At 46.4% G+C, this 13,258-nt stretch overlaps 1 protein-coding gene across 4 annotated transcripts in view; it reads left to right on the top strand.

The window, feature by feature from the left end:
• The window catches only part of LOC130298259 (oocyte zinc finger protein XlCOF7.1-like), a 149,820-nt gene that overhangs the window by 102,953 nt on the left and 33,609 nt on the right, over positions 1 to 13,258 (top strand). Inside the window, exons 1-5 of one of the 4 annotated variants that reach the window (XM_056551188.1) lie at positions 7,429 to 7,501; positions 8,122 to 8,269; positions 9,060 to 9,239; positions 10,990 to 11,116; positions 11,200 to 11,688. In XM_056551188.1, coding sequence (XP_056407163.1) covers positions 8,192 to 8,269; positions 9,060 to 9,239; positions 10,990 to 11,116; positions 11,200 to 11,688 — 874 coding nt within the window. In that variant the 5' untranslated portion in view covers positions 7,429 to 7,501; positions 8,122 to 8,191. Of the gene's footprint in view, positions 1 to 7,428; positions 7,502 to 7,900; positions 8,270 to 9,059; positions 9,240 to 10,989; positions 11,117 to 11,199; positions 11,689 to 13,258 lie in introns of those variants that run through there. The other 3 variants (XM_056551187.1, XM_056551189.1, XR_008849754.1) reach the window with 3 other exon arrangements.

Below are 13,258 nucleotides of genomic sequence, written 5' to 3'. Positions count from 1 at the left end.
CGCAATTTCTCCCCATATGTGGCCCTAAACTGTTGCTTCGAAATATGACAGGGCTCCAGAGTGAGAGAGCAAAAGTTAATTTTCATAAGGGTGGACCCGGATGCCTGCATAGCACTTGTCTCCTTCACCAAAAAATACCCTACGGCAGTGTTTCCCAAACAGGGTGCCTCCAGCTGTTGCAAAACTCCCAGCAGGCCTGGACAGTCAATGACTGTCCAGAAATACAGGGAGTTCTTATTTTGCAACAGCTGGAAGGACGACCAGGGTAATACGGGGAATGGGAGGACTACAGTACCCAGAAAGATTATCAGAATTAGGGTTATTTAGTTTAGAAAAAAGAAGACTTAGGGGAGACCTAATAACTATGTATAAATATATCAGGGGACAGTACAGAGATCTCTCCATGATCTATTTATACCCAGGACTGTATCTATAACAAGGGGGTGACCTAATAATATATATAATATATCAGGGGACAGTACAGAGATCTCTCCATGATCTATTTATACCCAGGACTGTATATATAACAAGGAGGTGACCTAATAATATATATAATATATCAGGACAGTACAGAGATCTCTCCATGATCTATTTATACCCAGGACTGTATATATAACAAGGAGGTGACCTAATAATATATATAATATATCAGGACAGTACAGAGATCTCTCTATGATCTATTTATACCCAGGACTGTATATATAACAAGGAGGTGACCTAATAATATATATAATATATCAGGACAGTACAGAGATCTCTCCATGATCTATTTATACCCAGGACTGTATATATAACACGGGGGGTGACCTAATAATATATATATCAGGACAGTACAGAGATCTCTCCATGATCTATTTATACCCAGGACTGTATATATAACAAGGAGGTGACCTAATAATATATATAATATCAGGACAGTACAGGGATCTCTCCATGATCTATTTATACCCAGGACTGTATATATAACAAGGAGGTGACCTAATAATATATATAATATATCAGGACAGTACAGAGATCTCTCCATGATCTATTTATACCCAGGACTGTATATATAACAAGGAGGTGACCTAATAATATATATATATAATATATCAGGGGACAGTACAGAGATCTCTCCATGATCTATTAATACCCAGGACTGTATATATAACAAGGTGACCTAATAATATATATAATATATCAGGACAGTACAGAGATCTCTCCATGATCTATTTATACCCAGGACTGTATATATAACAAGGAGGTGACCTAATAATATATATAATATATCAGGACAGTACAGAGATCTCTCCATGATCTATTTATACCCAGGACTGTATATATAACAAGGAGGTGACCTAATAATATATATATCAGGACAGTACAGAGATCTCTCCATGATCTATTTATACCCAGGACTGTATCTATAACAAGGAGGTGACCTAATAATATATATATCAGGACAGTACAGAGATCTCTCCATGATCTATTAATACCCAGGACTGTATATATAACAAGGAGGAGACCTAATAATATATATAATATATCAGGACAGTACAGAGATCTCTCCATGATCTATTTATACCCAGGACTGTATATATAACAAGGAGGTGACCTAATAATATATATAATATATCAGGACAGTACAGAGATCTCTCCATGATCTATTTATACCCAGGACTGTATCTATAACAAGGAGGTGACCTAATAATATATATATCAGGACAGTACAGAGATCTCTCCATGATCTATTTATACCCAGGACTGTATATATAACAAGGAGGTGACCTAATAATATATATAATATCAGGACAGTACAGAGATCTCTCCATGATCTATTCATACCCAGGACTGTATCTATAACAAGGGGGCATCCTCTACGTCTAGAGGAAAGAAGGTTTCTTCACCAGCACAGATGGGGGTTCTTTACTGTAAGAGCAGTGAGACTGTGGAATTCTCTCCCGGAGGAGGAGGTCATGGTGAACTCTGTAAAAGAATATAAAAGGGATCTGGATGTATTTTTGGAGAATAATAACATTACAGGTTATATATACTAGATTTATAGGGACAGAACGTTGATCCAGGGATTTATTTTGATGCCATATTTGGAGTCGGGAAGGAATTTTTACCTCTAGTATGAGGTTTTTTTTGCCTTCCTCTGGATCAACGCAGAATGGACTCATTAGGGATATAGGTTGAACTTGATGGACTCTGCTCTTTTTTCAACCTTATGAACTATGTTTTGGAAACAGTGCTGTACAAGACATTTTTCATTTCTATGGGGTCGTTGTTGTAGTGTAGTGTTTTTAGGGTACAGTCACACGGTCGGGTTCACAGCGAGTTTTCTGCTTGAAGTTTGGTGGCAGAAAATTTGCCACAGCTCAAACTTGAAGCTGGAAACTCGCTGTAAACCTGACCGTGTGATTGTAGGGGGCTGGGCAAGCCTTCAGCTGTTGCAAAACTACAACTCCCCGCATGCACTAACAAACCATGGATTCTGGGAGTTGTAGTTGTGCAACAGCTGGAGGCACACTGGTTGGGAAACATTGAGTTAGGAAATAGACCCTAACTGTTTCCCAACCAGTGTGTCTCCAGTTGTTGCAAAACTACAACTCCCAGCATGCCCAGACAGCCACTGCTACCGCTGTCTCCGCCACCAACGCTCGCTGCCACAGCTACTCCCGATCCTCTGTCACACTTGTTCATGCCGCCATTTTGGTTGGTCATTTTTGTACCCTGTGGCAATTTTTTCACTGCCTTCAGGTACCACTGTGTGGGTCAGATGCAGAGCGCCCGGTCCACAGAGTGTAAGGACGTAATGAGTGATGTATAGTATATACCTATACAGGGTGCAGAGCATCACTACTTACCTCTGCTGGCTGTATAGTCTACAGGGTTGCATAGTGTACCCATGTATACTATACAGGAGCCCAGCAAGAAAAGAGTTAACCCACGCTGCTGCTGAGCAGTTCTGGGTTAAGTCTTTGTGCGCTATCCTGTATATACAGCCGTCTATAGATGACTGTATATACAGGATACAGTAGGCACACGTCAACAATTAGGGGCTCCCTGTTTAGGGAATGAGGAGGACTACGTCAGATTCGGTGGATTGTGACGATGAGCAGCTTTTTCTTTTTTAACTAAGATTTTTTTTTTTGCAAGGTGCCGTTTTTTTTTTTTATAATTGAATTATCGGGCTTAGTAGTGGAAGCTGTCTAGTAGACAGAATACATTACTAAGCTGGGGCTTAGAGCTAACCCCCAATTATTACCCCATTACCCACCACCACCACAGGGGTGCTGAGAAGAACAAATACCAACAGGCCCGGAGCATCAAAAATGGCGCTCCTGGGCCTAGGCGGTAACAGGCTGGTGTTATTTAGGCTGGGAGGGCCAGTAACAATGGTACTTGCTCACCCTGGTAACATCTGTTGCTGCTTGGTTGGTATCTGGCTAATACTGAAAATAGGGGGAACCACGTTTTTTTTTTACTTAAAAAAACCGCATAGGGTTCCCCCATATTTTCAGTATCAACCAGATACCAACCAAGTAGCAACAGCCTGACACAAGACATTGTAAGATATTTTTTATTTTAAAAACACTCCCCACAGCCCTTGTTAACTATTTTATTGAAAGAAAAAAAAACGCTGGTCATCGTCGCAGTCCTCCGCCATCACGTATCCTAAAGAAGATGAAAAGAAAAAGAAATATAGGTTAGTACATTTTTTGCACTCTCCCCTGGAGAGAGCCCACATAATGCAGCGTGTTCCTAAACAGGGAGCCTCCAATTGTTGCTAAACTACAACTCCCATCATGGAGGCTGTAGTTAAGCAACAGCTGGAGTCTCCCTGTTTGGTAACACACTGCCAGAAAGGCTCTGTTCTCATTATGCAAAATGCATAATGTGAACAAAGTCAGGCCTGGACTGTGTAGCTCCGCCCCCTAATGATATCACTTGGGGGCGGAGCAGTAAAGGTCTCAGGAGTGAGACCCCCTTTCGATCTGTCCCTCTGCCCTTGGACTACTACTCCCATTAGGGGCCAGAGTCTGTCCCATGATGGGAGTAGTTGTACCGCAGCGATGAGGGATGGCACTTGCACATCCCCCGATGCGGGACTCTTTTTGGAGAGTTAGGATTACTACTCCCATCATGGACAGACTCCGCCCATGATGGAAGTTATAGTCCAGGGGCCGCTCGCAGCAGGTCATTCTATAGAGACCCACTGCGATCCGCATTTATTAGCTGCACAAGCCGGCAGCACATGCGGCTCCACTGCGCTCCCCGCCGGCTCCTGTATACGCTGTCATAATTCATAATCCCTGCCACCGGGAGAGGGGAGCTCTGATTGGTCAATAGCTATCCACCAATCAGAGCTCTCGGCAGCGGGGATTAGGACTTATGACAGCGTATACAGGAGCCGGTGGGGAGCGCAGTGGAGTCACATGTACTGCCGGCTTGTGCAGCTAATAAATGCGGATCGCAGCGTCTCTATAGAATGATCTGCTGCCATCTGCCCCTGTACTATAACTCCCATTATGGGCGGAGTCTGTCCATGATGGGAGTAGTAGTCCTAACTGTCCCAAGAGTCCGGGGGGGATGTGCAAGTGCCGTCCCTCAGCGCTGCTACAACTACTCCCATCATGTGACTGACTATGTTCCATGATGGGAGTAGTTGTAGTTTAGCAGTGTTGAGGACGGCTCCTGCATCCCCCGGTGTCTCGGTAGAACACTTTCCTACGCGTCCTTTTTGTATTTTTGCAGTTAAAAAATAAAAATAAAAAATGCGTCAAAACAATAAAAACGCACATGATAAATTAGTTTCCACTGCACAACACATTCCACAATACACAAATAATACCGAGTCCTTGCTTTTGGCTCTATCAAAAAAGACGCAAAATAACTCACTGCGCAAACAATTGCGCTACAGATAGAAAAGAGAAATCTCCTCCCACTAATAATAAATCCCCTTAGAGCGGTTTGTGGGGAGGGGCAGAAGACCTTTAGTATTGGGGGAGGGGTTCTCTTGGGGGGTGTTTGGCGCCGTTTGTGTCCGGTAGGTGACGTCCATTAGGAGGATAGCGGGAGAAGAATGTGACATGTGACGTCTTTATGAATTATAACGGATGTTACAGGAATCACAGTCATGTGATCGGATCCTCTTTACCCGTTATGGCGACTCCCGTTAGGATCCGTTACAATAACGGGCGATAAGGGCAAAGGTCAAAGAGAGAAAAAGCCACATAGTGTGAATGTAGCCTAAGTAATACTCTGCAGGGGGGCCCGACTAATACTCTGCGGGGGCCGACTAACACTCTGCGGGGGCCGGGTAACACTCTGCGGGGGCCGAATAATACTCTGCAGGGGGGCCCGACTAATACTCTGCAGGGGCCTATAGAGCCGGTCTGGAGTCTGCGAGAAGCACAGATCATATCCCCAGAGGCTTATGAGTGGCCTGCTGTAATGCTCTGCGGGGGGGGGGGATTGCTGTAATGATCTGCAGAGGTTCTCTTGGTGTCTGCAAGAAGCATTACAGCACCCCCTCCCCCCACAGAGCGTTACAGCAACCCCCTCACCCAGCAGAGCGTTACAGCAACCCCCTCCCCCCGCAGAGCGTTACAGCAACCCCCTCCCCCCACAGAGCGTTACAGCACCCCCTCCCCCCACAGAGCGTTACAGCACCCCCTCCCCCCACAGAGCGTTACAGCAACCCCCTCCCCCCGCAGAGCGTTACAGCAACCCCCTCCCCCCGCAGAGCATTACAGCAACCCCTGCAGAGCATTACAACCCCCCCCCCCCCCCGCAGAGCATTACAACAACTCCTAAGCCTCTGGGGATATGAATTGTGCTTCTTGCAGACTCCAGACCGGCTCTATAGCCCCCTGCAGATCATTACTCGGGCCCCCTGCAGAGTATCACTCGGTCCCTGCAGATCATTACTCGGGCCCCCTGCAGAGTATCACTCGGTCCCTGCAGAGTATCACTCGGTCCCTGCAGAGTATCACTCGGCCCCCTGCAGACTATTACTTGGCCCCCTGCAGACTATTACTTGGCCCCCTGCAGACTATTACTTGGCCCCCTGCAGACTATTACTCGGCCCCCTGCAGACTATTACTCGGCCCCCTGCAGACTATTACTCGGCCCCCTGCAGAGTATTACTCGGCCCCTGAAGAGTATTACTCGGCCCCTGAAGAGTATTACTCGGCCCCTGAAGACTATTACTCGGCCCCTGCAGACTATTACTTGGCCCCTGCAGACTATTACTTGGCCCCTGCAGAGTATTACTCGGCCCCCTGCAGACTATTACTCGGGCCCCTGCAGACTATTACTCGGGCCCCTGCAGACTATTACTTGGCCCCTGCAGACTATTACTTGGTCCCTGCAGAGTATTACTTGGCCCCTGCAGAGTATTACTCGGGCCCCTGCAGAGTATTACTCGGTCCCCTGCAGAGTATTACTCGGGCCCCTGCAGACTATTACTTGGCCCCTGCAGACTATTACTTGGTCCCTGCAGAGTATTACTTGGCCCCTGCAGAGTATTACTTGGCCCCTGCAGAGTATTACTTGGCCCCTGCAGACTATTACTTGGCCCCTGCAGACTATTACTTGGCCCCTGCAGAGTATTACTTGGCCCCTGCAGACTATTACTTGGCCCCTGCAGACTATTACTCGGCCCCCTGCAGAGTATTACTTGGTCCCTGCAGACTATTAATTGGCCCCTGCAGACTATTACTTGGCCCCTGCAGAGTATTACTTGGCCCCCTGCAGACTATTACTTGGCCCCTGCAGAGTATTACTTGGCCCCCTGCAGAGTATTACTTGGTCCCTGCAGAGTATTACTTGGCCCCTGCAGAGTATTACTCGGCCCCTGCAGACTATTACTCGGCCCCTGCAGACTATTACTTGGCCCCTGCAGACTATTACTTGGCCCCTGCAGACTATTACTTGGCCCCTGCAGAGTATTACTTGGTCCCTGCAGAGTATTACTTGGCCCCTGCAGACTATTACTTGGCCCCTGCAGACTATTACTTGGTCCCTGCAGAGTATTACTTGGCCCCTGCAGACTATTACTTGGCCCCTGCAGACTATTACTTGGTCCCTGCAGACTATTACTTGGCCCCTGCAGACTATTACCTCCCCCGATACTAAAGGTTCTGTCTCCTCACCAGCAAATCACTCATAACCGCCAAATCTATTGTTCTTCTACAGACTCCACACTGGCTCCGCCTACTCCAGTCTAGTCACATGGCTGGTCACATGGTCATGACATCATCGCAGGTCCTGTAAGTACACGGCTCCTCTACAGATACAGGTATGTGTGTTCTCTCCCTGTCAGGATTCTCTTACGTCCCTCCAGCAGCACAGATGGTATATTCCTCCCCCCGCACACTGGTATGACCCATGCATTGTACTGACAATAAAACCTTACAAGGGTTAATCGCCCCCCCTCCCCTATATAGAGGCCGATCCCCTCATCCTGTGCACAATGTTCAGAACACTGGAGCCCCAGAGAAGCCCTATAAAGGTGACTCCGCCCCCAGACATCTTCTCCTCTCTCTGGGGGAGGGGACAGACATTGATCTATAGATAAAATATAGTAAAATGATACATTAACCCTTCATCTCCCACATCCTATAAATCTTCCCATCTCCTCCGGCTCTGGTGTCCAAGGTGATAGATTAGTCGCCATCCATGAGTCTCATGATAGATTCTACCAGACGTGGCCCCCGTGGATGTGATTCCAGGATCCTGTGGAGTCGCCGTCCTGTTGTGTCCTCCAGCGTGTTCTCTGCTATATTGCTGGGTCATGTGATTGGTCGTCCATTCCCGCCTTATGCTCCTCCCCCCCTTGTTTCCCTTCACCCTCTATCCTCCCTTTTCCTTCTCTTTTCTTTTCGTTTACCTTCTTGTCTTTCTTTTCGTGTTCTCGGTGTTTGTTCTTCTGTATTTGATTCTTTGCCGCCAAAGATTCTGAAAGATTTTCTGGTAAATTTCCGAGGACGTCATCATAGAGGAGAACTCATCCGAAATCATTGTGACTATAATGTCTCCTCAGATGTTTCCCCAGATTATCTCCAGGACATGGATTTTATTTCTCCATAGAATCTGGTGCGGTTTATCATCGTCTCCTCTTCTTCCCTTCAGGTTTCTCCAATCCAGGATCCTCTGCTGATATCTTCTATATAAGAGAATTCTCCTGGATGACCCATCAACCATGGAGAGAGACAGGAACAAGATGGCCGACAGGATCATAAACCTCACCCTACAGATACTCTTCCGGCTTTCTGGAGAGGTGAGGGATTCTGGGAGTGATGTCACATGACCTCATTCTTATCTATGTAATAACAGATGGATATGACTGGAGAGGTGAGGGATTCTGGGAGTGATGTCACATGACCTCATTCTTACCTATGTAATAGATGGATATGACTGGAGAGGTGAGGGATTCTGGGAGTGATGTCACATGACCACATTCTTATCTATGTAATTACAGATGGTTATGACTGGAGAGGTGAGGGATTCTGGGAGTGATGTCACATGACCTCATTCTTATCTATGTAATAACAGATGGATATGACTGGAGAGGTGAGGGATTCTGGGAGTGATGTCACATGACCTCATTCTTATCTATGTAATAACAGAAGGATATGACTGGAGAGGTGAGGGATTCTGGGAGTGATGTCACATGACCTCATTCTTATCTATGTAATAACAGAAGGATATGACTGGAGAGGTGAGGGATTCTGGGAGTGATGTCACATGACCTCATCCTTATCTCTGTAATAACAGATGATATGACTGGAGAGGTGAGGGGTTCTGGGAGTGATGTCACATGACCTCATTCTTATCTATGTAATAACAGATGGATATGACTGGAGAGGTGAGGGATTCTGGGAGTGATGTCACATGACCTCATTCTTATCTATGTAATAACAGATGGATATGACTGGAGAGGTGAGGGATTCTGGGAGTGATGTCACATGACCTCATTCTTATCTATGTAATAACAGAGGGATATGACTGGAGAGGTGAGGGATTCTGGGAATGTATGTAGTGATATTAATGTGTCTCTCCATACACAGGATTACACAGTAGTGAAGAAGTCCTCTAGTGGGCGCTGTCAGGCTCCTGTGTGTGAAGGATGGGGAAGAACCCTGAGCCCAATCCCGGGGCCCCCACCTCACTCCCTGATACATGAGGAAATGGATGAACAGAAGATCCGAGAACTCATCAACAAGATGATGGAGCTGCTGACTGGAGAGGTGACCCTGCTGGGACATTATACAGTAATGGAGGGGTCTGGTGATGACTGGAGAGGTGACACTGCTGGGACATTATACAGTAATGGAGGGGTCTGGTGATGACTGGAGAGGTGACACTGCTGGGACATTGTACAGTAATGGAGGGGTCTGGTGATGACTGGAGAGGTGACACTGCTGGGACATTATACAGTAATGGAGGGGTCTGGTGATGACTGGAGAGGTGACACTGCTGGGACATTATACAGTAATGGAGGGGTCTGGTGATGACTGGAGAGGTGACCCTGCTGGGACATTATACAGTAATGGAGGGGTCTGGTGATGACTGGAGAGGTGACCCTGCTGGGACATTATACAGTAATGGAGGGGTCTGGTGATGACTGGAGAGGTGACACTGCTGGGACATTATACAGTAATGGAGGGGTCTGGTGATGACTGGAGAGGTGACACTGCTGGGACATTATACAGTAATGGAGGGGTCTGGTGTTGACTGGAGAGGTGACACTGCTGGGACATTATATAGTAATGGAGGGGTCTGGTGATGACTGGAGAGGTGACACTGCTGGGACATTATACAGTAATGGAGGGGTCTGGTGATGACTGGAGAGGTGACACTGCTGGGACATTATACAGTAATGGAGGGGTCTGGTGATGACTGGAGAGGTGACACTGCTGGGACATTATACAGTAATGGAGGGGTCTGGTGATGACTGGAGAGGTGACACTGCTGGGACATTATATAGTAATGGAGGGGTCTGGTGATGACTGGAGAGGTGACACTGCTGGGACATTATACAGTAATGGAGGGGTCTGGTGATGACTGGAGAGGTGACACTGCTGGGACATTATATAGTAATGGAGGGGTCTGGTGATGACTGGAGAGGTGACACTGCTGGGAATGCTGGGACATTATACAGTAATGGAGGGGTCTGGTGATGACTGGAGAGGTGACACTGCTGGGACATTATACAGTAATGGAGGGGTCTGGTGATGACTGGAGAGGTGACACTGCTGGGACATTATACAGTAATGGAGGGGTCTGGTGATGACTGGAGAGGTGACACTGCTGGGACATTATACAGTAATGGAGGGGTCTGGTGATGACTGGAGAGGTGACACTGCTGGGACATTATACAGTAATGGAGGGGTCTGGTGATGACTGGAGAGGTGACACTGCTGGGACATTATACAGTAATGGAGGGGTCTGGTGATGACTGGAGAGGTGACACTGCTGGGACATTATATAGTAATGGAGGGGTCTGGTGATGACTGGAGAGGTGACACTGCTGGGACATTATACAGTAATGGAGGGGTCTGGTGATGACTGGAGAGGTGACACTGCTGGGACATTATATAGTAATGGAGGGGTCTGGTGATGACTGGAGAGGTGACACTGCTGGGAATGCTGGGACATTATACAGTAATGGAGGGGTCTGGTGATGACTGGAGAGGTGACACTGCTGGGACATTATACAGTAATGGAGGGGTCTGGTGATGACTGGAGAGGTGACACTGCTGGGACATTATACAGTAATGGAGGGGTCTGGTGATGACTGGAGAGGTGACACTGCTGGGACATTATACAGTAATGGAGGGGTCTGGTGATGACTGGAGAGGTGACACTGCTGGGACATTATACAGTAATGGAGGGGTCTGGTGATGACTGGAGAGGTGACACTGCTGGGAATGCTGGGACATTATACAGTAACACCACTGGAGGGGTCGGGGTGATGACTGTATCATTGTGTGTCAGGTTCCTATAAGGTGTCAGGACGTGGCGGTCTATTTCTCCATGGAGGAGTGGGAGTATGTAGAAGGACACAAGGATCAGTACAAGGATCAGGTCATGATGGAGGATCAGCAGCCCCTCACATCACCAGGTAATAGACATGACTATATACACACGTCCTCTCATTATTTGTATGTAAAGAATGAATTCAGTCTCTGTATGTGTTCCCTACAGTCAGATCCAGTAAGAGAACAGCACCAGAGAGGTGTCCCCGTCCTCTTGATGAGCAGAATATGGAGGTCATTACTACAGGGAAAAATCTGATCTTTATTAATGCTACAGACATAAAGGAAGAAGAGACGGATGTGAGCGGTGATGAGCAGTATAAGGAGGACAAGGACATTCCTACAGGGAAAGGTCTGACTTATATAAATGCTACAGACATAAAGGAAGAAGAAGAGACAGATGTGAGCGGTGATGAGCAGTATAAGGAGGACAAGGACATTCCTACAGGGAAAGGTCTGACTTATATAAATGCTACAGACATAAAGGAAGAAGAAGAGACAGATGTGAGCGGTGATGAGCAATATATGGAGGACAAGGACAGTCCTATAGGAAAAGATCTGATCTATATGAATGCTTCAGACATAAAGGAAGAAAAAGAGACAGATGTGAGCAGTGATGAGCAGTATAAGGAGAACATTCCTACAGGTAACCGCCCAAGTGAGTAGTAACCACTAAATACAGAGAAGGGTCACAGATTCTATTCAGTCACCGGTTGCAATAATATTTTCGGGAAGTATTGGTGTAACTAGAATCTTCAGGGTAAATACTATTCCCCTCCCCCCCTCTATAGTGACTCTATAGCAGTCGACTTGATCCCATCACCACTACATAGTGACTGAATAATACCGCCATACTGTTTATGAATCAAGCACATTATATACAGACTAATATTACTCCATATAGCAGTAGATACCAGCTCTCTGTCTCTCTGGAGTCGCTATCTTTCCTTTTTCATCCTGAGGAGAGGGGATAAGTGTCTGATCGTGGGGGGTCCGACCGCCGGGACCCCCCGTGATCTCCTGCCCAGCACCCCAGATCTCTCCAGGCACAGGTGACCTCCGCTCCGTGCAGGGATTACTGTCAACCACCGCACCAAGAGGTGCCTGACATGTCTCTCCATGAATCTCTATGGGAGAGACGGAGATACACAAATGTGATGCCAGGCAGAAGATCGCGGGGGTCTCAGTGGTCGGACCCCCCCCCCAGTGATCAGACATATATCCCTATACACAGTAGGGGATAAGGACTCATGTACTAGAATTTTCCATTAATCCGTTAACGACGCAGGATGTAAATGTACGTCCTGGTGAGCTGGTACTTAACGCACCAGGACGTACATTTATGTCCTATACATAACCGCAGGCATCGCAGCAGGTCCTGGCTGCTGATCGCAGCCAGGGACCCGCCGGTAATGGCGGACATCGGCGATCGCGCGGATGCCCACCATTAACCCCTCAGATGCCGTGATCAATACAGATCATGGCATCTGCAGCATTGCGGACACTAAAAGGGATGATCGGATCGTTCGCAGCGCTGCCGCGGTGATCCGATCATCCAGAACGGCGCACGGAGGTCCCCTCACCTGCCTCTGCTGCCTTCCACGGGTCTTCTGTTCTGGTCTGCGATCGAGTAGACTAGAGCAGAAGATGACCGATAACACTGATCAGTGCTATGTCCTATGCATAGCACTGAACAGTATTAGCAATCAAATGATTGCTATAAATAGTCTGCTCTGGGGACTATTAAAGTGTAAAAATAAAAGTAAAAAAAAGTATTTAAAGAAACTAAAATAAAATGTGAAAAATCCCCTCCCCCAATAAAAACGTAACTTGTCCCATTTTCCCTATTTCACCCCCAAAAAGTGTAAAAAAATAAATAAAATATATATATATATATATATTTTATATACATATTTGGTATTGCCGCGTGCGTAAATATCCAAACTATTAAAATAAAATGTTAATGATACTGTACGCTGAACAGTAAAAAAAAAAAAAGTCCAAAATAGCCCCAAAAAAATTATAAAAAATTTATTTAAGTTTTATATAAGCAAATATGGTATTAAAGGGGTATTCCAGGCCAAAACTTTTTTATATATCAACTGGCTCCGGAAAGTTAAACAGATTTGTAAATTACTTCTATTAAAAAATCTTAATCCTTCCAATAGTTATTAGCTTCTGAAGTTGAGTTGTTGTTTTCTGTCTAACTGCTCTCTGATGACTCACGT

This window comes from Hyla sarda (assembly GCF_029499605.1).
Source record: "Hyla sarda isolate aHylSar1 chromosome 1 unlocalized genomic scaffold, aHylSar1.hap1 SUPER_1_unloc_7, whole genome shotgun sequence".
Taxonomy (NCBI): Eukaryota; Metazoa; Chordata; class Amphibia; order Anura; family Hylidae; genus Hyla; species Hyla sarda.
The sequence above is the reverse complement of the archived record's forward strand: the minus strand, read 5'-3'. Positions and strand labels throughout refer to the sequence as shown.